Source organism: Schistocerca serialis, chromosome 9 (assembly GCF_023864345.2).
Source record: "Schistocerca serialis cubense isolate TAMUIC-IGC-003099 chromosome 9, iqSchSeri2.2, whole genome shotgun sequence".
In the NCBI taxonomy this organism is placed as follows: Eukaryota; Metazoa; Arthropoda; class Insecta; order Orthoptera; family Acrididae; genus Schistocerca; species Schistocerca serialis.
This window is the reverse complement of record NC_064646.1, coordinates 118022029-118047225: the sequence shown is the minus strand read 5'-3', so window position 1 is coordinate 118047225 and position 25197 is coordinate 118022029. Positions and strand designations below refer to the sequence as shown.

The following is a 25197-nucleotide window of genomic DNA, read 5'->3' as shown; positions in this document are numbered from 1 at the left end:
TGAGAACTGTAGGGTCTCACTAAATGCATCAGGGGTGCACTATGCATCAAAGGCTAGTAACAAGGTGGCTGACTGTCTGTGGATTACACACAAAGTTTTTTATGTTAGATGACTTTCAATCCAGTCCAGTTAATAATAGCTGTAGGAGAGTCAGAGGTATCAGTATAAGAACCAAAGAAATGTCAGTCTCATATGACAGTATTGAAATCCTAGTAGTTACCTGCCAAAATATACACGACCAAGTGCCAAAGTTTGCAGCACTCATAAAAAGTAGTGAAGTTCACATAATACTAGGTACAGCCAACTGGTTAAAACCTAAAAGCAACAGCAGAGTGATTTTTGGGGAAAATGTAAACATATCAGAAGGATACACTAATGGAAAATGGAGATGGCGCATTTGTTGCAGTAGACAAGAAACTGAAGCTGCATGTGAGATTGTTTGGGCAAGACTCAGTGTCAGGGGTGGCCATAAAATTATAACTGGTTCCTTCTACTGACTACTGGTCTTACTCCCTGAGGTAACTGAAAACTTTAGAGAAATCATAAGTTCACTAGTATGTAAGCTCCCCAATCATGCTGTGATCATTGGAGGAGATTTTAATCATCCAATAATCAATGGGGTAATTATAGTTTTTTTTAGTGGTGGGCATGACAAGATATCCTGTAAAACATTACTAAATGCCTTCTCTGAAAACTAACTGGGCCACGTGGTTTGTAATCCCACTCATGATAGAAATATATTTGAACTTATGGTCACAAACAGGCCTGACCTCTTTGAGGATGTCCACATTAAAACCAGTATTTGTGACCATAAGGCAGTTGCAGCAAGACTGATTACCAAAGTACAGAGGGCAACTTAATAAGTGGAAAGATTTATATCTTCAGTAAATAAGATAAAAATGCAGTCGTGCCACGTGCCATATCTCAATGAGGAACTCAAAAAACTTTCAGCACAGGGCACTGCATGTAACTTCTAAAGAAACAGAGACTACTGCATAATACACACATCAAAAATAGTTTTTCATCACCTCAGTTCTGAGAGTTCCAGAACCTGCATAGAACTGGAATAGAGATCAACATAAGCATCATTTCTGCCCTTTTTATTGCTCATGAAAACCACACATTGCATGTTGTACCCCCATACAGTGAGACCTTCAGAGGTGGTGGTCCAGATTGCTGTACACACCAGTACCTCTAATATTCTGTAGCACGTCCTCTTGTATTGATGCATGCCTATATTCGTCGTGGCATACTATCCACAAGTTCATCAAGGCACTGTTGGTTCAGATTGTTCCACTCCTCAATGGCAATTCGGTGTTGATCCCTCAGAGTGGTTGGTGGGTCAAGTCGTCCACAAACATCCCTTTTCAATCTATCCCAGGCATTCTTTGATAGGGTTCATGTCTGGAGAACATGCTGGCCATTCTAGTCGAACGATGTCACTATCCTGAAGGAAGTCATTCACAAGATGTGCATGATGAAGGCGCGAATTGTCATCCATGAAGATGAATGGCTTGCCAATATACTGCTAATATGGTTGCACTATCGGTCGGAGGATTGCATTCACATATCGCACAGTCATTACGGCGCCTTCCATTACCACCAGTAGTGTATGTCTGCCCCACATAATGCCACTCAAGAACAGAAGGGAACCTCCACCTTGCTGCACTCACTGGACAGTGTGCCTAAGGCATTCAGCCTGACCGGGTTGCCTCCAAACACCACGTCTCCGACAATTGTCTGGTTGAAGGCATATGCGACACTCATTGGTGAAGACAACGTGATGCCAATCCTGAGCAGTCCATTAGGCATGTTGTTGGGCCCATCTGTACCACACTGCATGGTGTCGTGGTTGCAAAGATGGACCTCACCAAGGATATTGGGAGTGAATTAGCGCAATCATGCAGCCTATTGTGCATAGTTTGAGTCATAACATGACGTCCTGTGGCTGCACAAAAAGCATTATTCAACATGTTGGCATTGCTGTCAGGGTTCCTCCGAGCCATGACACGTAGGTAGCGGTCATCCACTGTAGTGGTAGCCCTTGGGCGAGGCATGTAATTGACATTTCCTGTCTCTCTGTATCTCCTCCATGTCTGAACAACATCGCTTTGGTTCACTCCGAGACACCTGGATACTTCCCTTGTTGGGAGCCCTTCCTGGCACAAAGTAATAATGCGGATGCGATCAAACTGTGGTATTGACTGTCTAGGCATGGTTGAACTACAAACAACATGAGCTGTGTACCTCCTTCCTGGTGGAATTGCTAATTTCAGGGAAAGCCTACAGCAGTTAGACTGGGATGAGGTGTACCGTGAACCTGATGCCAATTTAAAATATAATTTATTTCATGACATTTTTGTAAATGCATTTGAAAACTGCTTCCCCAAGAAAATAGTTAAATATACTCGTAAGAAAACTTGTAACAAACCATGGCTTACTAAGGGTATAAAAATATCTTGTAACCGGAAAAGGGAAATGTATCTGACAGCAAGAAAGAGTAGTGACCCAGAAACTATCAAAAATTATAAAAACTACTGTGTTATATTAAGAAAAGTTATTAAAAAATCCAGGAGTATGTGTATCATGTCTGAAATCAGCAACTCTGATAATAAAATTAAAACAATTTGGAATATTATTAAAAGAGAAACAGGTCAACCAAGAGCAGAGGAAGACAGTATTACCATCAAATTGAATGAAAACTTTACGAACAAAAAGTCAGAAGTTGAAAATATTTTTAATAATCATTTTCTAAATGTTGTGGATATAGTAGGATCCAGGTGTTCATTAGAAGATGCTAAGCTGTTAATGGAAGAGGCCATACCTATGCAATTTGATACAATTAAAATCTCACCCACTTCTCCCTCTGAAATTAGGAAAATAATAAACTTGCTTAAAAGCAAAAACTCACATGGAATTGATGGCATTTCCAGCAAAATACTAAAAGCTTGTTCTCAACAGATAAGTAAGATTCTCAGCCACCTGTGTAATAGCTCTCTGGAACAGGGCATTTTCCCTGATAGACTGAAATATGCTATTGTTATACCTTTGCATAAAAAGGGGGATAGATCTGATGTCAACAATTACCGTCCAATCTCCCTTCTAACAGCTTTATCCAAAATTTTTGAGAAAGTAATGTATTCAAGAGTAGCTTCACATATCTGTAAAAATGAAGTACTAACAAAGTGTCAGTTTGGTTTCCAGAAAGGTTTGCCATATATGCTTTCACCAGTCAAATTTTGAATGATCTGAATAACCGAACACCACCCACTGGGATTTTTTGTGATCTCTCAAAGGCTTTTGATTGTGTAAATCATGAAATTCTGCTAGACAAGCTCAAGTATTGTGGCATGAGTGGGACAGTGCACAAATGGTTTAATTCGTACCTAACTGGAAGAGTGCAGAAAGTTGAAATAAGTAGTCCTCGTAACATGCAAAGATCAGCACATTCCTCAAACTGGGGAACTATCAAGAATGGGATTCCACAAGGGTCAGTCTTGGGTCCTTTGTTGTTCTTATTATATATTAATGACTTGCCATTCTATATTCATGAAGAGGCAAAGTTAGTTCTCTTCGCTGATGATACAAGTATAGTAATCACACCTGAGAAACAAGAATTAACTCATGAAATTGTCAATACTGTCTTTCAGAAAATTACTAAGTGGTTCCTTGTAAACGGACTCTCACTGAATTTTGATAAGACACAGTACATACAGTTCCGTACAGTGAATGGTATGACGCCATTAATAAATATAGACCTTAATCAGAAGCATATAGCTAAGGTAGAATATTCCAAGTTTTTAGGTATGTCCATTGATGAGAGATTAAACTGGAAGAAACACATTGATGATCTGCTGAAATGTTTGAGTTCAGCTACTTATGCAATAAGGGTCATTGCAAATTTTGGTGATAAACATCTTAGTAAATTAGCTTACTACGCCTATTTTCACTCATTGCTTTCATATGGCATCATATTTTGGGGTAATTCATCACTGAGGAATAAAGTATTTATTGCACAAAAGCGTGTAATCAGAATAATAGCTGGAGTCCACCCAAGATCATCCTGCAGACATTTATTTAAGGATCTAGGGATATTCACAGTAGCTTCTCAGTATATATACTCTCTTATGAAATTTGTTATTAACAACCAAACCCAATTCAAAAGTAATAGCAGTGTGCATAACTACAATACTAGGAGAAAGGACGATCTTCACTATTCAAGATTAAATCTAACTTTGGCACAGAAAGGGGTGAATTATACTGGCACTAAAGTCTTTGGTCACTTACCAAATAGTATCAAAAGTCTGACAGATAACCAACAAGTATTTAAGAAGAAATTAAAAGAATTTCTGAATGACAACTCCTTCTACTCCATAGAGGAATTTTTAGATATAAATTAAGAAAAAAAAGAAAAAAAACAAAAATATTAAAAAATAAAAAAAATAAAAAATAAAGAAAAAGAAAAAAAAACATAAAAAATAAAGTTGTTATATTAACTTAAGTATGTTGTTAAATTAACCTAATTATGTCATGTATTGGAAAATTCGACTCGTTCCACATCATTACGAAATATCGTATTCATGATCCATGGAACTAGTATTAATCTAATCTAATCTAATCTGACTGGAACTGATTGGCTGTCAGACCCCCTCCGTCTAATAGGTGCTGCTCATGCATGGTTGTTTACATCTTTGGGTGGGTTTAGTGACATCACCTGAACAGTCAAAGGAGTTCTGGGAACCAGGGTGATGCAAAACATTTTTTGGTGTGTGTAGAAGTAAAACAGAGCATACGGCTTTGGGCTGAGATGTGCTGAATGAAATGTATTAGCTGCTACGAGAGCAGTACATGATGCCTTCAATGACTACCATAGCAGAATATTATCGAAAGATCTTTTACAGAATCCAAAGAAATTCTGCTCATTTGTAAAAGCTGTTAGTGGCACTAAGATTAGTGTCCAGTCACTCATGGAAAAGACAGCAGCTGCAAATGAGAGTTGCAGAGCAACTCTAATTGCAAATTTTCCTCCACAAAGGGAAACTTAGAGTAATGCCCCTACTTAATTCTCATACCACTGCAAAGACAACTGAAACAGATATTTGTGTCAGCTGAGCAACAGCTGAAGTCACTGAAATAGAACAAATCTCCACTGCCTGAGGAATCTCTGTCAGATTCTACACCATATTTGGAGCCAAGTTAGCACCTCTTTTATCCATAATATATTGAAGATTCCTTGAACAGAAAGACAATGTCATGTTGATTAATCAGGTTTCTGCCAGTTATTCGTGTCTTTCCTGCATGATATTTCAACTGCGTGACTGGCAGTCTTCTTCAGGTGCTATCAGATAGCACCTGAAGAAGACTGCGAGTCACGCAGTTGAAATATCATACAGGAAAGATGCGAATAACCAGCAGAAATCCAATTAGTCAACATGACAACACCTCGCCGGGAAAGCTTGAAGAATTACATTAGAAATACAGTGCCCAGTGGTCAGAAGAATACATGAATCATACCCATTTACAAGAAGGGCAGCAGAAGTGAACATCAAACTAACATCCATTATCCCTGACATCCACTTGTTGTAGTGGCTTAGAACATATTCTGAGCTCAAATGCAATGAGGTATCTCAGACAGAATGAACCCCTCTATGCTAACCAGCATGGACTCCAAATATGCCAGTCATGTGAAATGCAACTTATGCTTTTCTCATATAATATCCTGAAAGCTATGGATCAAGACAGTCAGATAGATGCAATGTTTCTTAACTTCCAAAAGGTATTTGACTCACAAGGAAATGGGACCAAGCATGAAATTTTTCACACAGAAAGAATACATCTAAAGAAATACGGTGCCAAAATTTTAGCTGCTAAGGTGCACAGGACGTATTTCTTTTAATGTTCCAGTTACTCTTTTTTGCCATGCAAAGAAACACTTATAACAGCAGTTCATACAACCCTTCCTGCCTTGCGAGCAAATTGGCAAATATACAGTTGCAGTCATGACAACAGAGTGTAGCACCACACATCGCAAAGTCCAAAATGCATACACACAAATTTTAAGCATTGAAACCATGCAAAAATGCCTCAAATCATTAGTTTTTTGAATGACTTGCAGTTCATACAAACAGCTAAACTGTTGCAGATGTAGTTATTACACAAGTGACTATCAGAAGAAAGAAAATCAAGGCAGTGTATGATGTTACATCACAGATGATTTTACTAACAATGGAACAGTTCCTTGTTTATTTCCTGTAGTAATCACAAAAATATGAAGTGTCTATTGGATGATGAAAACAAACTGAATATTTTTCTTACGCTAGGCAAGCATGATATAAGAAAAATTAATACATTCTGGCAGTTCAGTGTAATTACGGGTTTTAGTTGGACAATACCGGGGCAGATTTAAAGTGATCATTGTTGTTTTTCTGCATATTGTGCTGCATACCAGGCATACTTGATCAAATTCATAAAATGTGGTGGTGAAAACTGATGATGCACAAGTGTCTTAAGTTCAGCAATATTGTTCCACTGATAAACCCAAGAGACAAATAGCTGTCAATAACCACATTGTTAGACAGGATTCTGAAAAATGCTTTAAAACTCTCAAAAAATTTTTTACAAGAGGCTGAATCACGTTATTAGTTACTGGTAGAATCCCATTATTACATTAACAGCCTTTCATTGTCCTCCTAAAGACAGAAGTCCTGTTATGTCCAGACCATGACTCCAACAAAAGCAATGAATTATTTTCTGCAACTGGTAAAAAGATGTTTCAGATGTAATATTGAAACTTATTCTCTTCCATTTTTACAGATTAGTTACATCGATTATAAGATGTTTTTCAGCTAATTAGTCCTTTTTTATTTTTGGTACCAATTCGCCTTCAGGTTCCTGCAGACAGATAAAAAAATTGCAGAAACAGTAATTCACTGATACTTATCACTGGCCCTGCTGTATGCGAATGTGTCATAGATTTCATTGACTCAAAGCAACTATGTCTTTTTTACCCTCAAAATGATAAAGTGCAGTTTGCAACAGTTCTTGCATGAAACCTGACTGACTAGCATTATAAGCAGCATTTCAGGGAATAACAAGAAGTTTCATCTTCATGTCAGCTACAAATTTCTCTGTAGTATTACCAAATAATGACATCTCCTCTAGATGTTTATTTCAAGTAAACTTTGTAATTTTGCAGCATTCTTTTCCATATAACTTTCTGAATCTGTTTAACTACATTGAAAAAGCCTGGAAATAAGTAATGTTCATCTCAGTCATAATTTAGAGACCCCAGTTTCATAGATCTCCCTTGGTAACAGTGCACTGACTTTCATAAGCAGTTCTGAATCTTTAGAGTAGCCATCCTTTCGCACTTTTGTGAGTTTCATTTCAGCACATATTTTGTAGTTTGTGTAAATCTTTCTTCCATTTATACAAGTCACTTTCTGGTTGTATAACAGGAAATTGGCTTTGCACACTGCTTAACTTTATTTGTTTTCTTCCCCCTTCATTTAACCAAAAAAAAAGTACACCATTTTCTCCCTCCCTGAAAATTACTACTGTAATGTTTCCTATATTTTTGATATGAACTTTAACTAGCACAACAATCATTGTTTGTGCCAATTCATGGAATCATCAGACTTATTTCCTGTTTCTTCTAATGTTTGCACAATTTCTAACAAAATTTTAACATCATTCAGATGAATGACCAAGGAATGAACTAATACATAACACATACACAGATTTTTTGGAGAAATAGGAGATTTTGCTTGCATACCACATACTTCATATTTCATCTTTGTAACACTGAAAACATTAATTGGATTTTACATTACTGTCAAACTCTGGAGCCTGTACAAAGACAGATGCTATTAGGAAGCATATACGAAAATGACACAAAGAAAATTAATTCAGTTTTATTTCCATTGTTAATACTTAGTGATATTGCAAAGGGGCCTGCTAATTATTGTGGATATCAAATTAGTTGCAGATCTGAGGAAATAATAATTGTAAACAATTGTGTCAGAGAAACTATCAATGGAAACTGGAATTCGCTTTACGAATTACAATTGCACTGTGTTGTGTTATGTGTTTACTGATGTGCCATCAAACAAGGCTATGCAACTGCCATGTTGTACATATGCAGGCCGGGAAAAAAACCAGATTCTGGGAGGTACAATATAATGGGAGCAGGGTCAACATGACATGCAAATTAATAGGTTATTCAAATCCTTTCTTTTCGTAATATGTGGGACTGAAGTTTGAGCTATTTCTTTGTATCCAGTGTGTCGAATGTATTTGACTTCCCTCTGACACCAACACATCTTACAAAACAAGAAAATGGAATCTTATTTCTCTCTCTCTCTCTCTCTCTCTCTCTCTCTCTCCACTTGCAACTAGCAGATTCTCCTTATTCACTGACTTTCTGTACATGGTGGCATTATAACGTAGTTTTACAACAATACCTCTGCATACTGCACTTTTTTGTGACACAAATGCTTTGTGAATTAAGTCCATTTAAAAATGTATGTTGTATTTGCTCCAACTGGTAGGCAATCACATCACTGGCCCATTCTTTCTCACCGAGTCTGCTGTCAACAGTGCTGTTTACCTGGGAGTCTTCCAATAGTTCTCCATGCCACAATTGGAACACCTGCAACCTGATGTCATGTTCCAGCAGGATGAGACACCACCCCATTGGTCTCCAAATGCCTGTCAATTTCTATATGAAAAGTTTTCAGATACATGGATTAGACAAGAAGGTCCAATTCAATGACTGCCATGATCCCCTGACCTCATACCATCTAAACTTCTTCCTGTGGCATTTTGTAAAGGATATGGTGTGCCAAACTGAGGTTAGACCTATAGGACATGCATTCACAATGCATTTTAACATGCCACCATGGTGGTCTTGAACTGTAAATGGAAAGAAATTGAATTCTGACTAGACATTACCCTTGCCACTAAGGTTGCAAAAACTGATGTGTATGAATGAGAAAGAAACATTATGAGCTATCTTATCACATGTTGAATATCTAGCATAGTTTTAAAACTAGTATAGTCATAAGTTGTAGAGATAGTTTATGAACACCATGTATTATTTTGTGTGCCATTGCTTTTTCTCTATAAAAAATACCTAGAAAGGTAATCACGCTGGTTATGATTAAGTACAACACTTGAACTTTTCAGTGAAGCAAATGCACCATAATGTACCTGGTATACACAATAATGTATTTTGTGCTGGTTATGATTAAGTATAATACATGAACTACTCAGTAAAGCTAATTTTATAAAAACCTATTGCAATGTATTGTAAACGTCAGTCCTTTACTGTAAATATTAATATATTTTGTCTGACACCTATACTACATTGTATAATATTAGATCATATGGACTAAATAAGTAAGTTGTAGCACAAGTCTTTGTTATCGTATTGCCCAATGTAGTGATCAGGTATTTTCCGGTATTCCATAATTTTAATGCAGTTCATTTATTTGTTGGTTTACATACAAATGATCATTATTAGTAACATGTCCTGTAATTTAGTTTTTTTTATGTCTGAGGATGGTACAGTAAGACCACAATTACCCAGCACTTGATAAACCAGCACACCCGATGGTCTGGGACGTGTCAGAAATTTTCCCGTATTTTTAACTCGGTGCTATTGGCAGTACAATCAGATGCCTTCAGCAAACACCAGAACAGTTTGGCACAGCAAGTGGTCAGTAACTATTGCCGGCTTCACTGAGTGATTGTTCTCACCAAGATAAGACAACTGCATTGTTGGCTTTGTGATAGTTTCAACAATTCTTCACTCACTAGACAATAATGTACAGTACTTATATTTGCATCAGTGTTATACAGTTTTATTTAGTATTGAATTGAAAAACTGGTAGAAGCGGACCTCAGGGAAGAGCAGTTTGGATTCTGGAGAGATGTAGGAACACACAAGGCGATACTGACCCTATGGCTTCTCACATATTTTTAGAAAAAATGGACATGCTATTGAGTGAATTAAGTAATATTAAATGGCTACATTATGATATTGCAATAGGAGGTGATTTGAATGCTGATTTTGATGTTACTAAATGTAAGGGTAGTGTTGCAGATCTGGAAAACTTGCTAAGACAATACAATTTACATCATGTTAATAACAGGCCCACAAGAAACAAAGCATGTTTAGATAACATCTTTGTAAACTTCAAGACCACTGAAAACACATGTGAAGTTGTAGTGTTCCCATTCTCTGACCATGACTCCGTATCTCTAAATTATGCAAGTAAAATTCCCCTCAATAGGAGCAATGCAAACAGACCTGTCCCAACAGTTGTGATTACCAGACCCATAACTGAGGATAAAATTAAAACATTTCGTAATTCCCTTGCTGACAGAGACTGGTTTGGCCATTGTAGTGTTGATGGACATTACACATCAAGTAATGATCTGCCAGCCAAAATAATATTTGATAGATTTTTTAATGCATTCTTGACCCTATTTAACCATAGTATTCCCATAAAGAAAATCAAAATAATGGACAGCAGCCACAAATCCAGATCTCAAAACAGACAAAATATATGGTACACTAAACAGCTGACAGACCTAAAGAAACAAGTTTTGTTACTGTACAACATATACAATAGTATGAAGTCTGACTGTGCCAAATCAGCCTATGTGGAATGCAGGAATGTATACAAAAAAGCCATCCTGCAAGCCAAAAAAACCTACAATGCCAACAGCATACATAATTCCACCAATAAATGCAAAACTGCTTGGAAAGTAATTAACAGTGCTGCCAGAGATACTAAAAAAGACAAAATTAATATCCCACCACAAACACTCAATGAGTTTTTTATTAATTCAGTGAGAGAAATAGGAGACACAATTATCAAACCAGACATTAGTCCATCAGAGTTACTCTCCCAAAATTGGGGTAGACAGTCACTAAATACAAGCATGGTAACCTTCTCCGAAGTATCGCCTAGATATGTACAAGGGGTCATAAAACAACTGAAATCATCTGATAGCTTAGATATATATGGCATATCATCCAACCTGCTAAAAAAAGTGTGTGACTGCATTCTCTACCCCTTAACCCATTGCATAAACAAGTGCTTACTTGAGGGATATTTTCCTGATGAGTTAAAACTGTCTAGGAGTGTCCCAGTATACAAAAAGGGAGATAAAGACTCTCCATCTAGCTACAGGCCTATTTCAATAGTACCCACATTCTCCAAGGTAATAGAATGCATCATGTACCAACAATTATCATCTCACTTTGAGAAACTAGGAATAATTAATGCTACACAATACGGGTTTAGGAAGAATCTGTCGACCATTGATGCAATCAACACGGTAGTCAGTTACATCCTCAAAGTTTTTGAGAACAAAGGCTTTGCTCAGGTCTCATTCTGTGACCTAAGCAAGGCCTTCGACTGTGTTGAGCACATGCCACTACTAGAGAAACTAGAATTCTACGGCATCAAAGAAAACAGTCTCAGACTATTAAAAGCTTATCTCAACAACCGTAAACAGGTAGTTTGTGTTGGTAAGGAAATGTCAAACATAGAAAATGTTAAAGTAGGTGTGCCTCAGGGATCTGTACTGGGGCCCTTCCTGTTTCTGATAATGATCAATGACCTCCCCTCGTTTATTAGATCCACCACTGTATTGTATGCAGATGATACGACTTTTCTCCATAGCAGTAACAGTCTTAATGATCTTAAAACCTGTGCTGAAAATACACTCACTCATGCAGCATATTGGTTCAGAGCAAATAGTTTCCTGCTAAATGAAAATAAAACTCAGCAGATAATCTTCACTCTAAGAGACAAGCCACTATCTGATGACCCTAGTTCTGTTAAATTCCTGGGAGTTTATTTAGACGAAAAGTTATCCTGGGGCCAACATGTAAACTATATTAGTAGTAAACTATCTAGAGTAATTTATTTATTAAGACAACTCAGAAATTGTGTACCTGAAACATACATCAGATCATCTTATTTTGCATTTTTCCAGAGTATAATATCCTATGGCATTATCTTGTGGGGTAACTGTAGTCATATACATGACATCCTATTATTGCAGAAGAAAGCCATTAGGATAATTACAAATTCTTCACATAAGGCTCACTGCAAACCCTTATTTACTAAACAAAAAATTATGACTGTAATAAACCTCTATATATACAATGTCTTAATCTTTACGAAGAAGAACCTACAAGATGTGAAACGTAGAGAAAATATACATTGTTACAACACAAGAAGTATCAAACACATATACACGCCTTACCACAGACTATCAAAATCAATAAATAGCTATGAAGTCACAGGGCACAAGCTATTTAATAAGCTGCCACATGCCATACAGGATCTTCCTGAACATACATTCAAAGAAAGACTGCATGAATGGTTTATTGCCCACCCGTTCTATGATATCAATGAATTCTTCAACTGTAAAATGCAGTAATCCAACAGATGACCCACTGTACATTTATTGTAATATAAGCTAAAATATTTCAGTAGTCAATACCTTATCACACTGTATTATAAATTGTAGCTTCATTTGACGTTGTCAATTGCTGTAATGGCCTAAAGACAATAAAATCTTTATTATTATTATTATTATTATTACAGAAGATAGGTTAAGAAGGGGAAATCTAGGGTTATAGGATTTGTAGACTTAGAGAAAGCTTTTCACAATGTTGACTGGAATGTAGCAGGGGTAAAACATAGTGAGTGAAAGGCTATTTACAGTTTGAACACAAACCAGATGGTTGTTATAAGAGTTGAGGGCCAGGGAAAGAAAAGTGGTTGAGAAGGGAGTCAGACAAGTATGTAGCCTGTCCCCAGTGTTATTCAATCTGTATATTGAGAAAGCAGGAAAGGAAATAAAACAAAAATTTGGAGTAGGAATTAAAGTCCAGAAAGAAGAAATAAAAACTTTGAGATTTGGTGATGACATTTTAATTCTTCACTTGGAATGACCTGGAAGAGAGTTGAATGGAATGGACAGTATATTGACAGGAGGATATAGGATGAACAACAACAAAAGCAAAACGAGGATAATGGAATGTAGCGAAATTAAATCAGGTGATGCTGAGGGAATTAGATTAGGAAATGAGACACGTAAAGTAGTAAATGAGTTTTGCTATTTTGAGGAGCAAAATAACTGATGATGGTTGAAGTAGGAAGGATATAAAATGTAGACTGGTAATGGAAAGAAAAGTGTTTCTGAAGAAGAGAAGTTTGTTAACATCAAGTACAGATTAAGTCCTTTCTTAAATTATTTGTATGGAGTGCAGCCATGTATGGAAGTCCAACATGGGCGATAAACAGTTTAGACAAGACGAGAACAGAAGCTTTTGAAATATGGTGCTACAGATGAATGCTGAGCATTAGATGGGTAGATCACATAAGTAATGAGGAGACACTGAATAGAATTGGTGAGAAGAGAAATTTGTGGTACAACCTGACTAAAAGAAGGGATTGGTTGGTTGGACACATTCTGAGGCACGAAGTGATCACCAATTTAGTACTAGAGGGAAACATGGGGGGTAAACATCGTAGACAGAGACCACAAGATGAGCACAGTAAGCAGATTCAGAGGGATGCAGGTTGCAGCAGTTACACAGATATGAAGAGCCTTGCACAGGATAGAGTGGCATGGACAGCTGTATCAAACCAGTCTTTGAACTGAAGACCACAACAACAACACAGATACATTTAGTAAAGTGGCATAAAGCTGCTGTAACATATCTCGACTTTTCAAAATATTTAGAAGCTATATATCATGACCTCTTTAAATAATTAGAAAATTTTATTATGAACTGAGAAAAAACAGGTATAAAAGAGGGACAAAACAGTACAGAAGTAATTTTGAACACTAAAGACATAATTTACCTTTCTGAAGTGTTTCTTAGAGTCACTGTTTACCAGACAGTGCTTATTTTTTACCATCTTCCATTTTAAATTTGTTCTAACAATTATACAAAATAGTTTGGATGCAAAATCCATTGTATCATATTACCGGTCTGTTTGGTCTATGCACTTTTGCTACATATATCATTTTGTTGAAGCTTGTCTGCATCTTTTACTTGTACAGGTAATCCAACTCTACTTACTTTGCAACTTCCGCCGATGGAACCTGGGACTCCCAAGAAAACTATTTTTTATTGTTGTAAGCCTAGATCTCCAATGATGGCCTGTTGTACTTGTATGTGGTGATCCAGGTGGGGTACAAGGTGCCACATTCACAGTGCTCAGACCTGCTAACATAAGGTTAACAATATCATTAGTAAAATGAAAAGCTATGCATAGGAAACACAACAGCTTGGGGCTTCAAAATTGGGACAAAATGCATGGCATAGTACACTCATAAAAGTAGATTATGTACACTATCAGATCCATTCAACACCTTTACGATGGCTTTTACGCTGCTGAGGATGCTTTCAATGAGCTGTCTCAAAGTCTGTGGAGGAATGGCAGTCCATTTTCCTGTAGAGCTGAAACCAGAGAAAATAATGATGCTGGATTCTAGGGTCTAGACTGAAATTGATGTTATAGCTCACACCAAAGGTCTTCTATTGGGTTCAAGTCAGGCCAATCCATTTCAGGAATGTTATTGTTCACAAAGCATTCCCTCATAGATGCCACTTTATCGCAAAGTGGAATTTGATGCTGATACAAACAATTACCATCTCTCAATTGTTTATTTAGTGGATGTAGTACACAGTGCTGTAAACTACGTTAATATCCTCCCATATTTAGTGTTTTCTTAAACACAACAAAGGGACTACACTCTAACCTTACGAAATACTCCCACACAGTAACACCACCTTCTCCGTACTTCATTATTGGCATTCGCCAAGCCAAACCCTTCCATTGGATTACCACAAGGTACAGCATGATTCAGCATTCCAAATCATTTTTTTCCAGCCATCCATCCAGTGGTTTCAATCTTTACACCACCTCAAGCTTCACTTAGCACTACCTACAGAAATGTGTGGCTTATGAGGGGCTGCTCAACAATTGTACCCTGTTCTTTTCAATTCCCTTTGCACAGTTGCTGTGCTAGCTGGACTGCTGACAGCACTTTGGAACATACAAGTGATTATTTATGCTGATTTCATACAGTTATTTTACAACTACCCTTCTCAATACTTGATGATCCCTGTCTGTCAGTGCATGGGTCTTCCTGGTCTTGATTTAGCTGTGGCTGTTCCTTCATGTTTCCAGTTCACAATCACATCATTAGCCAACAAGTTGGGCAGCTTTGTGAGGGTTAAAATATCTCTGATTTATTTGTTATTCAGGTGGAATCCAATGACTATGCTACATTCGAAGTCATTGCACTCTCCTGACCAACCAAATCTGCTGTTACTGCTTCTCTACTGACAACACAATTGTTATAACGTCAAATTAAACACATATATTTCAAAATGACACAACATGTGTAAGTCACACAGCAAGTTGACCTAGCAAGACATGTGAACACGGTAACATTCAAATTAGCACTGAGTCCAAGTCTAGCGGCTACTGGCTGGCTGGCCACTTAGGTGGCGCGGCTGCTGCATATCTGGCAGACAGTGCGTAGAGGACACGCGTAATTGCGCGGTACCACTTTGAATGATCGGCGAGTCATAACACTTTTCCCTCCTTTGAAATTTTTGAACAGGTCTTGATGGATGTGGCCTGTAGATTGCTAACGTCCACAGGTGTTGTTTGACTGGCCGTAAAGTCTCGAGGAGGAGGCTTCCCATACAGACGGAAGTGTCCCCGATGATAACGGGTCGAGATGACAGGAAACGTAGGTGTCGAATCAGCTGGGGCCCCGTGCACCAATCTGCCCATTGCGGCAAGTCCGGTTAATATAACAGGAGACATGGGCGATGTGTTGGCGTCCGTAGGAGAAGGAGGCGAGTAGAGTTGCTCCGACAGATGATGGTCATCTGGTTCCTGCATGGTCACATCTCCTGGTGGCGTCTGCTCTTGTGCTGGCACTGAGATGAAGGTGAGAGGGCTGTGTTGTGTGTAATGAGAGATGCCAAGATCCCGAGCGTCAGGTAGAGCCGAGGGTGGTGTAGCGGCATTCGGAACAGGTGTTGCTAGCACACAAGGCCGAAGATGGTCCGAATGACCCACTGCAACACCCGTGTCTGTTTGGATTTCATACAGGCATCAACCACTGTGTCGTAAGATGCAGCCAGAACTCCATTTTGGCTGCTTGCCATATCCCCGTACCCATACAAGGTCGTCGGCGGGGAACCGGCCAAGCGAAGGCACCCGCGGCCGGGAGGTGGAAGGCCGCAGAAGATGAAGTAGCGTGTGGGGCTGTCAGCCATGTAAGAGCTCAGCCGGGCTGTGGTCGCCCATGGGGGTGAAATGGTAAGAAGCCAGAAACTGGAGAAGCGCATCATCAGCAGCAGAAGAAGTCAGGAGTTTCCGCATCTGAGCCTTAAATGTGCAGACCAGCCATTCAACCTCACTGTTTGATTGTGGATGGACGGAGGGGCCGTGACATGCATAACACCGTGACGAGCACAAAAATCTGCAAATTCTGAAGAGGCAAATTGCAGACCATTATCAGTAACAAGAGTAGAGGGAAGGCCTTCCAAAGAAAAAGTGCAGGCGAGAGCACTTGTGGTTGCCGCGGTGGTAAGCTACGTGCAACGGACAACGAAAGGAAAGTTAGAGTAGGTGTCAGTAACGAGAAGCCAATGAGTACCTAAAAAAGGTCCCGCGAAGTTAGCATGAATGCGCTCCCAGGGCGTCTCAGGCGAAGGCCACGGTGACAAAGATGACTTCGGGGCGGCGGCCTGTGATGCACAAGGGCCGCAGGCAGCGACCATGTGTGCTATTTCGGAGCCGATGCCAGGCCAGTACACATGACGGCATGCCGGAGATTTTGTGTGAGAGACACCTCATTGCCCTTGGTGAAGGAGGCACAAGACCGAAGCATGCAGGTACCACAACACGTGGTGAAGCATTGTCGGTGGAAAGGAGGATAACACCATCCCTAGCCGTGAGGTGGTAGCGCAAAGCGTAGTAGTTCCGCAACGGATCAGAAGTCTTAGGGAACAGACAATCTGGCCAACCCTTCTGAATACAGCATAAAACCTGGGACAGGGTAGGGTCAGAACCAGTAGCAGACGCCAGCTGGTCCCCGGTGATGGGGAATCCATCCACAACCCGCTGCTCAGCAACATCCAGGTGGAAACACAAACGTTCGTCCCTATCGAATGCCAGATCAGGACCCATGGGAAGGCGAGATAGTGCATCAGCATTTGCATGTTGAGCTGTTGGCCAGAACTGAATCTCGTAATTTAAACAAGACAAGTAAAGAGCCCAACGCTGGAGGTGGTGTGCAGCCATGTCGGGAAGTGACATTGATAGATGAAACAAGGAAACAAGTGGTTTGTGATCCGTGACAAGATGAAATTTGGATCCATAGAGAAAAACACCAAACTTATGAAGAGCATAAATAATGGCCAAAGCTTCTTTTCAATTTGAGAATACTTTTGTTGGGCATCCGTGAGCGTTTTGGAGGCATAAGCAATGGGTTGTCCAGAACCGTCAGAAAAACGGTGCTCAAGGAATTCACTGACCCCGTATTGAGAGGCGTCCATGGCAAGAACAAGATGTTGGCCAGGTCGATAAGTAGCCAGGGACGGTGCCTGTTTCAGCATAGTCTTCAATTTCTGGAAAGCTGCATCGCATGACGCGGACCAGTGAAAAGGCATGGTTTTATGCAACAGGCGATGCAATGGCTGAGCCACCGAAGCAGCAGACGGTAAAAACGTTGGGGACAATCCTCGCGTGAATGTTTCGTAAAACACCGCGGACATGAAGGAAGTTGCCGGGGTTTTTGCTGCAGTTTCTGAGAGGGTTGTTTACGCTTAGGCCGAGACTGCGCTTGGGAGCTTACTGCGGCCACGTCGGCCGGTGGGGACACACTGCACGTGTCGTGAACAGCGCACAGAGGTTGTATGTCCCCGATGTCACCCCATGCCTCTATTTGCGCTCGAGCGGCGTGAGAAAATTCAAAAGACTGCGCGATGGATGGGACTTCATCTAGAGTTGGATTTGCCAAGTGAAGGGCACATTGCCTCACTTCTTTGTCGGGCACCAACCAGATAATAGCATCCCGTACCATGGAATCCGCGTAGGATTCTTTGTGAATGTCAGTAACAAACTGACACTTTCAACTGAGGCCGTGAAGCTCAGCAGCCCAAGCGCGATAGGATTGATTTGGTTGTTTTTGACAACAATAAAAGGCAACACAAGAGGCTACCACATGCGTTTGCTTATGAAAATATACTGACAGAAGTGATCACATTTCAGCAAAAGACAAAGATGCAGGATCTTTCAAAGGAGCCAATTGTGACAACAATCGATACATTTGACGTGAAATCCATGAAAGGAACAGAGACTTCCATGTTTGTTCATCCGTGACATGAAATGCCAAGAAGTGCTGACGAAGACGTTTTTCGTAATCCGACCAGTCTTCCTCCGTCTCGCCGTAAGGAGGAAAAGGAGGTATAGACAACGACGAGAAACGGCCCGCATTGGATGCTGCGGCGAAATCGCGAATCGCTGATGTGAGAAGCGTTTGCTGTTCAATGAGACCTTGCAATAGTTGCTTTAAAGTAGCCATGGAGACCTGTGGGTCAACGATGAAAAGGAAAATCCCATCCTCGTCGCCAATTGTTATAACCTCAAGTTAAACACATATATTTAAAATGAAACAACACGTGTAAGTCACAGAGCAAGTTGACCTAGCAAAACATGTGAACACGGTAACATTCAAATTAGCGCTGAGTTCAAGTCTAGCGGCTGCTGGCTGGCTGGTCGCTTAGGTGGCGCGGCTGCTGCATGGCTGGCAGATAGAGGACGCGTGTAATTGCGCGGCAGCACTTTGAATGATCGGCGAGTCACAACAACAATAGTCCCGCTTCTTTTTACACTGATGGGTGCATCTCTTGTGGCATCTGGTGGTCAGTTCTGCATTACATAGTTCTGGATACTTTTGATCAGATACACATCTTACCAGATTATTTGAATGGTACATGATATTTGAACGTTTTGCACAATACCTTGCCTGAACTTCTGTAGGACGTTCACTTGCAACTGCACATTAGTTTGTGTTTTGAGAATGATGGTCCTCTAGTGCTCTTTGATTCTTTGAACACCAGGCCAAGACATATCTCACAGGCAACTTTACATGCAGAGTGATTATAAGGGGTTGCCTAGCCCTTTGCCTCTGTGCTCTGCTGATCACCCCTCTTGACTTTTCTCTGTCATTATGTTAAGTCCCTGGTGCATTCAACACTAGTAAGAATACGAGAGAAGGAAAGTTGCTACTCACCACATAGCGGAAATGCTGAGTCACGATTGGCATAATAAAATGATTCACACAATCATAGCTTTCGGCCATTAAGGCCTTTGTCGGCAGTAGACACATACACACACGCACACACGTACTCATGCAAGTGCAACTTGCACACACATCTGCTGTCTCAGAGAGCTGAAACTACACTGCAGGCAGCAGCACCAGTGCATGATGGGAGTGGCGACTGGGTGGGGGTAAGTAGGAGGCTGGGGCAGGGAGGGGAAGGGATAGTATGGTGGGAGTGGCAGACAGTCAAGTGTTGCAGTTTAGACGGAGAGCAGGAGAGAAGGTGTGGAGGGGGAAGGGGGTAAGTAGCACAAAGGAGAGAAATAAAAGAAATTAAAAGACTGGGTGTGGTGCGAAGTGATGGCTCTGTAGTGCTGGAATTGGAACAGGGAGGGATGAGGATGCTGACTAACGAAGGTTGAGGCCAGGGGGTTACGGGAACGTAGGATGTATTGCAGGGAAAGTTCCCACCTGTGCAATTTAGAAAAGCTGGTGTTGGTGGGAAGGATCCATATGGCACAGGCTTTGAAGCAGTCACTGAGATGAGGGGTACTATGTTTGGCAGCATATTCAGCTACAGGGTGGTCCACTCATTTTTTGGCCACAGTTTGTTGGTGGCCATTCATACAGACAGACAGCCTGTTGGTTGTCATGCCCACATAGAATGCAGCACAGTGGTTGCAGCTTAGCTTGTAAATCACATGACTGGTTTCACAGGTAGCCCTGCCTTTGATGGGATACGTGATGTTGGTGACTGGACTGGAGTAGGTGGTGGTAGGAGGATTTATGGGACAGGTCTTGCTCCTAGGTCTATTACGGGGGTATGAGCCATGAGGTAAGCGATTGGGAGCAGGGGTTGTGTAAGGATGGATGAGTTTATTGTGTAGGTTCGGTGGATGGTGGAATACCACGGTAGGAGGGGTGGGAAGGATAGTGGGTAGGACATTTCTCATTTCAGGGTACGACAAGAGGTAATTGAAACCCTGGCAGAGAATGTAATTCAGTTGCTCCAGTCCCAGATGGTACTGAGGTATGAGGGGAAAGCTCCTCTGTGGCCGGACTGTGGGACTTTGGGAGGTGGTGGGAGACTGGAAAGATAAGGCATGGTAGATTTGTTTTTGTACAAGGATGGGAGGATAATTACGGTCAGTGAAGGCTTCAGTGAGACCCTCGGTATATTTAGAGAGGGACTGCTCGTCACTGCAGATGCAATGACAATGGGTGGCTAAGCTGTACGGAAGGGACTTCTTGGTATGAAGCGGGTGGCAGCTGTTGAAGTGGAGGTATTGCTGGAGGTTAGTAGGTTTGATATGGATGGAGGTACTGATGTAGCCATCTCTGAGGTGGAGGTCAACATCTAGGAAGGTGACTTGTTGGGTTGAGTAGGACCAGGTGAAGCAAATGGAGAAGAAGTTGTTGAGGTTCTGGAGGAATGTGAATAAGGTGTCCTCACCTTCAATCCATATAGCTAAGATGACATAAATGAATCTGAACCAGGTGAGGAGTTTAGAATTCTGGGTTTTTAGGAAGGATTCCTCTAGATGGCCCATGAATAGGTTAGCATAGTATGGTGCCATGCGGGTGCCCATAGCTGTACCGTGGATTTGTTTGTAGGTAATGCCTTCAAAGGAGAAGTAATCGTGAGTGAGGATATAGCTATTTCTCTTTTCTCCAAAGGTTTATTTAATTTTTCTGTCTGCAGCATCTATCTTTTCCATAGTCATGCCTGCTTCTACATCATTGCTTTTCTCTGCAGCCATTCCTTCTGATTTTGCACTTTTTTTTTAGAAGCTTGTATTTCCTTTCACCTGCTTCATATGATGCAGTGTTATATTTTCTCCTTTCAACAGTTAAATTCAATATCACATGTGCTAGCCAAGGATTTATACGAGAAATTTTCTTTTTGCCTATTTGATTCTTTGCTGCCTTCACTATCTCATCTCTCAAAGCCACCCATTTGCCTTCTATTGTTTAACTTTCCCCTGCTTCAGTCAATTGCTGCTCAGTGCTCTCTTTCAGTAATTGATTCTATCAATTTAGCCAGGTCACATCTTACAGCTTAAAATCTGGTTCCAAAATCTCTGCCTTATCACTGAAAAAGCTACTTGAAACATTCTGGCATCTCCAGGTCTCTTCCACATTGATAATCTCCTATTATGGGCATCAAACCCAGTGTTTGCAATTTTTAAATTGTAGTCCATGTGAAATTCTACCAGGTAGCTTCCTCTTTCATTCCTTTCCCCAAGGCCACATTCTCCTACACTTCTTCCTCTCTTTTTTTTATTATTGCATTATAGTCCTCCCTCACAATGGACTTTTCTTCTTTCTTACCAGTCTGAATAACTCATTTTATCTCCATAGATATTCTTTCAATAAGTTAATCACTTGCAGAACTGACACATGTATATATTTGTCCACTGTTGGAATCTTGGCTTTGGTTCTACCTTGGCTATAGTAATACATTAACTTTTCTAGTCATAGTGCATTGTTCTGCAAAAGTTAAGGATGAGCTAAATGAAGTAACACACCATGTGGTGAATATGAATGAAAGTTTGGGAGCATGTTGCCAGCAGTCTCCCAGTTATGAACACAAAGTTGGATGACATCTGGTGTGAGACCAGCATGTCTGTAGCACCAGATAGGATTGGTCCCACAACATAAGACAGTTGAAGGAATGGGAAATTCCACTGTGTATGAATCAGTGAGCAATTACCGTGCCTTGTGGTGATGTTCTTCATTAAAACATGCCCAAAGACAATGTTTGGATTCACACATGGAAGAATCATTGGAAAATGGGAAGATTGACTAAGTGTGATGAGTATAGCCCAGGAGTTTGGTACTGCTCACATTGTTGTTCACATGCATGGAGAGCATTCCCAACCACAAACAAGGTGAGGAAGTAGTCAACCATGGTCAACAACAGCAGCAGACGATGGCTACATTGTGCAATGGGCAAGATGGCACTCACATCAAACAGTGAGTGCAATTGTAGTGACATTCAATCAGACAGCAAGGGATGCAATCTCATGCTCCACATTCACAAGGCAACTGTATGGGAGTGGTCTCTCTACCTGACAACCAGTACGTTGTGTTCTGTTGACACCTACACAGCAGCAGCACCATTTGCAGTGTGCCAGGAGCATAAGGACTGGACCAACAAGGAGTGGGATTGAACGTTTTTCTTGGATGAGAGCAGGATCAGGCCGAGTAGTGATTCTGCACATACCCTCATATGGTAAGAGGTGAGAATGTATAATGAACCCAGAAAAATCGTCAAACATGATTGTTCTGGTGGTCCAGCTGTTATGGTGTGGGAAGGCATAATGTTGCTTGGGCATACTGACCTCAAGTCACTCCTTACCAACCTTTTGGTCAACAAGGGAGCATGTTGGAGAGCATGCATCACTGTCTGTGGTAGTCACACAGCCTATTAAGAACTATGTCCCACCTTTTGTAATGTCCAGGGGACCATCATAAATCACAGTGACTTCAAGGTAGTTATTGCCTTTGAATGAAAGGTTCATTCTACATTTTTTCACTTACTTTCTGTACTATATTGTAGGAGTTCTTTTTATGTATGGTCCAAGTTCCATCAAGTTACATTACTTGGCAGTGACACATCATGCAAATGTTCTGGGGTCCAGCTGTTATGGTGTGGGAAGGCATAATGTTGCTTGGGCATACTGACCTCCAGTCACGAGTCAGTATTACTGTACACTGTACCCTTTCCCCTTTCAGGAGTGTGTTCAGCCCTGACTTCATTTTTATGTATGACAACGTATAACTGCATTGAACAGCACAGGTGGAGGAGCTCCTGGAACGAGAGGATATTTTCTAAATAAACTAATCTAAATAAACTAATTTTTCCATTCCCCCAAAGTAAATCTATTCAAGCACATTTGGAATGCATTGGTGAGACATATTACAGCTTGTCAACATGCACTCACAATAATCCAGCAGTTGTCAACTGAATTGGTGGAGAAATGGAACGCCCAACAATAAGCTTACCAACCTTTTGGTCAACAAGGGAGCATGTTGGAGAGCATGCATCACTGTCTGTGGTAGTCACACAGCCTATTAAGAACTATGTCCCACCTTTTGTAATGTCCAGGGGACCATCATAAATCACAGTGACTTCAAGGTAGTTATTGCCTTTGAATGAAAGGTTCATTGTATATTTTTTCACTTACTTTCTGTACTATACTGTAGGAGTTCTTTTTATATATGGTCCAAATTCCATCAAGTTATATTACTTGGCAGTGACACATCAGAAGTGATTTTCATCCTTAAGTTTTGTACACACCATTGAATTCCACTGGTATTCTTATGTTCTTATTCTCTATTACACTCCTGGAAATTGAAATAAGAACACCGTGAATTCATTGTCCCAGGAAGGGGAAACTTTATTGACACATTCCTGGGGTCAGATACATCACATGATCACACTGACAGAACCACAGGCACATAGACACAGGCAACAGAGCATGCACAATGTCGGCACTAGTACAGTGTACATCCACCTTTCGTAGCAATGCAGGCTGCTATTCTCCCATGGAGACGATCGTAGAGATGCTGGATGTAGTCCTGTGGAACGGCTTGCCATGCCATTTCCACCTGGCGCCTCAGTTGGACCAGTGTTCGTGCTGGACGTGCAGACCGCATGAGACGACGCTTCATCCAGTCCCAAACATGCTCAATGGGGGACAGATCCGGAGATCTTGCTGGCCAGGGTAGTTGACTTACACCTTCTAGAGCACGTTGGGTGGCACGGGATACATGCGGACTTGCATTGTCCTGTTGGAACAGCAAGTTCCCTTGCCGGTCTAGGAATGGTAGAACGATGGGTTCGATGACGGTTTGGATGTACCGTGCACTATTCAGTGTCCCCTCGACGATCACCAGTGGTGTACGGCCAGTGTAGGAGATCGCTCCCCACACCATGATGCCGGGTGTTGGCCCTGTGTGCCTCGGTCGTATGCAGTCCTGATTGTGGCGCTCACCTGCACGGCGCCAAACATGCATACGACCATCATTGGCACCAAGGCAGAAGCGACTCTCATCGCTGAAGACGACACATCTCCATTCGTCCCTCCATTCACGCCTGTCGCGACACCACTGGAGGCGGGCTGCACGATGTTGGGGCGTGAGCGGAAGATGGCCTAACGGTGTGCGGGACCGTAGCCCAGCTTCATGGAGACGGTTGCGAATGGTCCTCGCCGATACCCCAGGAGCAACAGTGTCCCTAATTTGCTGGGAAGTGGCGGTGCGGTCCCCTACGGCACTGCGTAGGATCCTATGGTCTTGGCGTGCATCCGTGCGTCGCTGCGGTCCGGTCTCAGGTCGACGGGCACGTGCACCTTCCGCCGACCACTGGCGACAACATCGATGTACTGTGGAGACCTCACGCCCCACGTGTTGAGCAATTCGGCGGTACGTCCACCCGGCCTTCCGCATGCCCACTATACGCCCTCGCTCAAAGTCCGTAAACTGCACATACGGTTCACGTCCACGCTGTCGCGGCATGCTACCAGTGTTAAAGACTGCGATGGAGCTCCGTATGCCACGGCAAACTGGCTGACACTGACGGCGGCGGTGCACTAATGCTGCGCAGCTAGCGCCATTCGACGGCCAACACCGCGGTTCCTGGTGTGTCCGCTGTGCCGTGCGTGTGATCATTGCTTGTACAGCCCTCTCGCAGTGCCCGGAGCAAGTATGGTGGGTCTGACACACCGGTGTCAATGTGTTCTTTTTTCCATTTCCAGGAGTGTAGATCTATTCTCATAACCCCTATTTTATTTTGTGTTGATA

General features: G+C 41.3%; 1 protein-coding gene across 1 annotated transcript in view; it reads right to left on the bottom strand.

Annotated features, from left to right (window-relative positions):
• The window catches only part of LOC126418948 (serine/threonine-protein kinase BRSK2), a 196209-nt gene that overhangs the window by 62028 nt on the left and 108984 nt on the right, over positions 1–25197 (bottom strand). The window contains exon 10 of the mRNA XM_050085984.1: positions 14117–14260. Within this exon, the coding sequence (XP_049941941.1) occupies positions 14117–14260 (144 nt within the window). The remainder of the gene's footprint in view (positions 1–14116; positions 14261–25197) is intronic.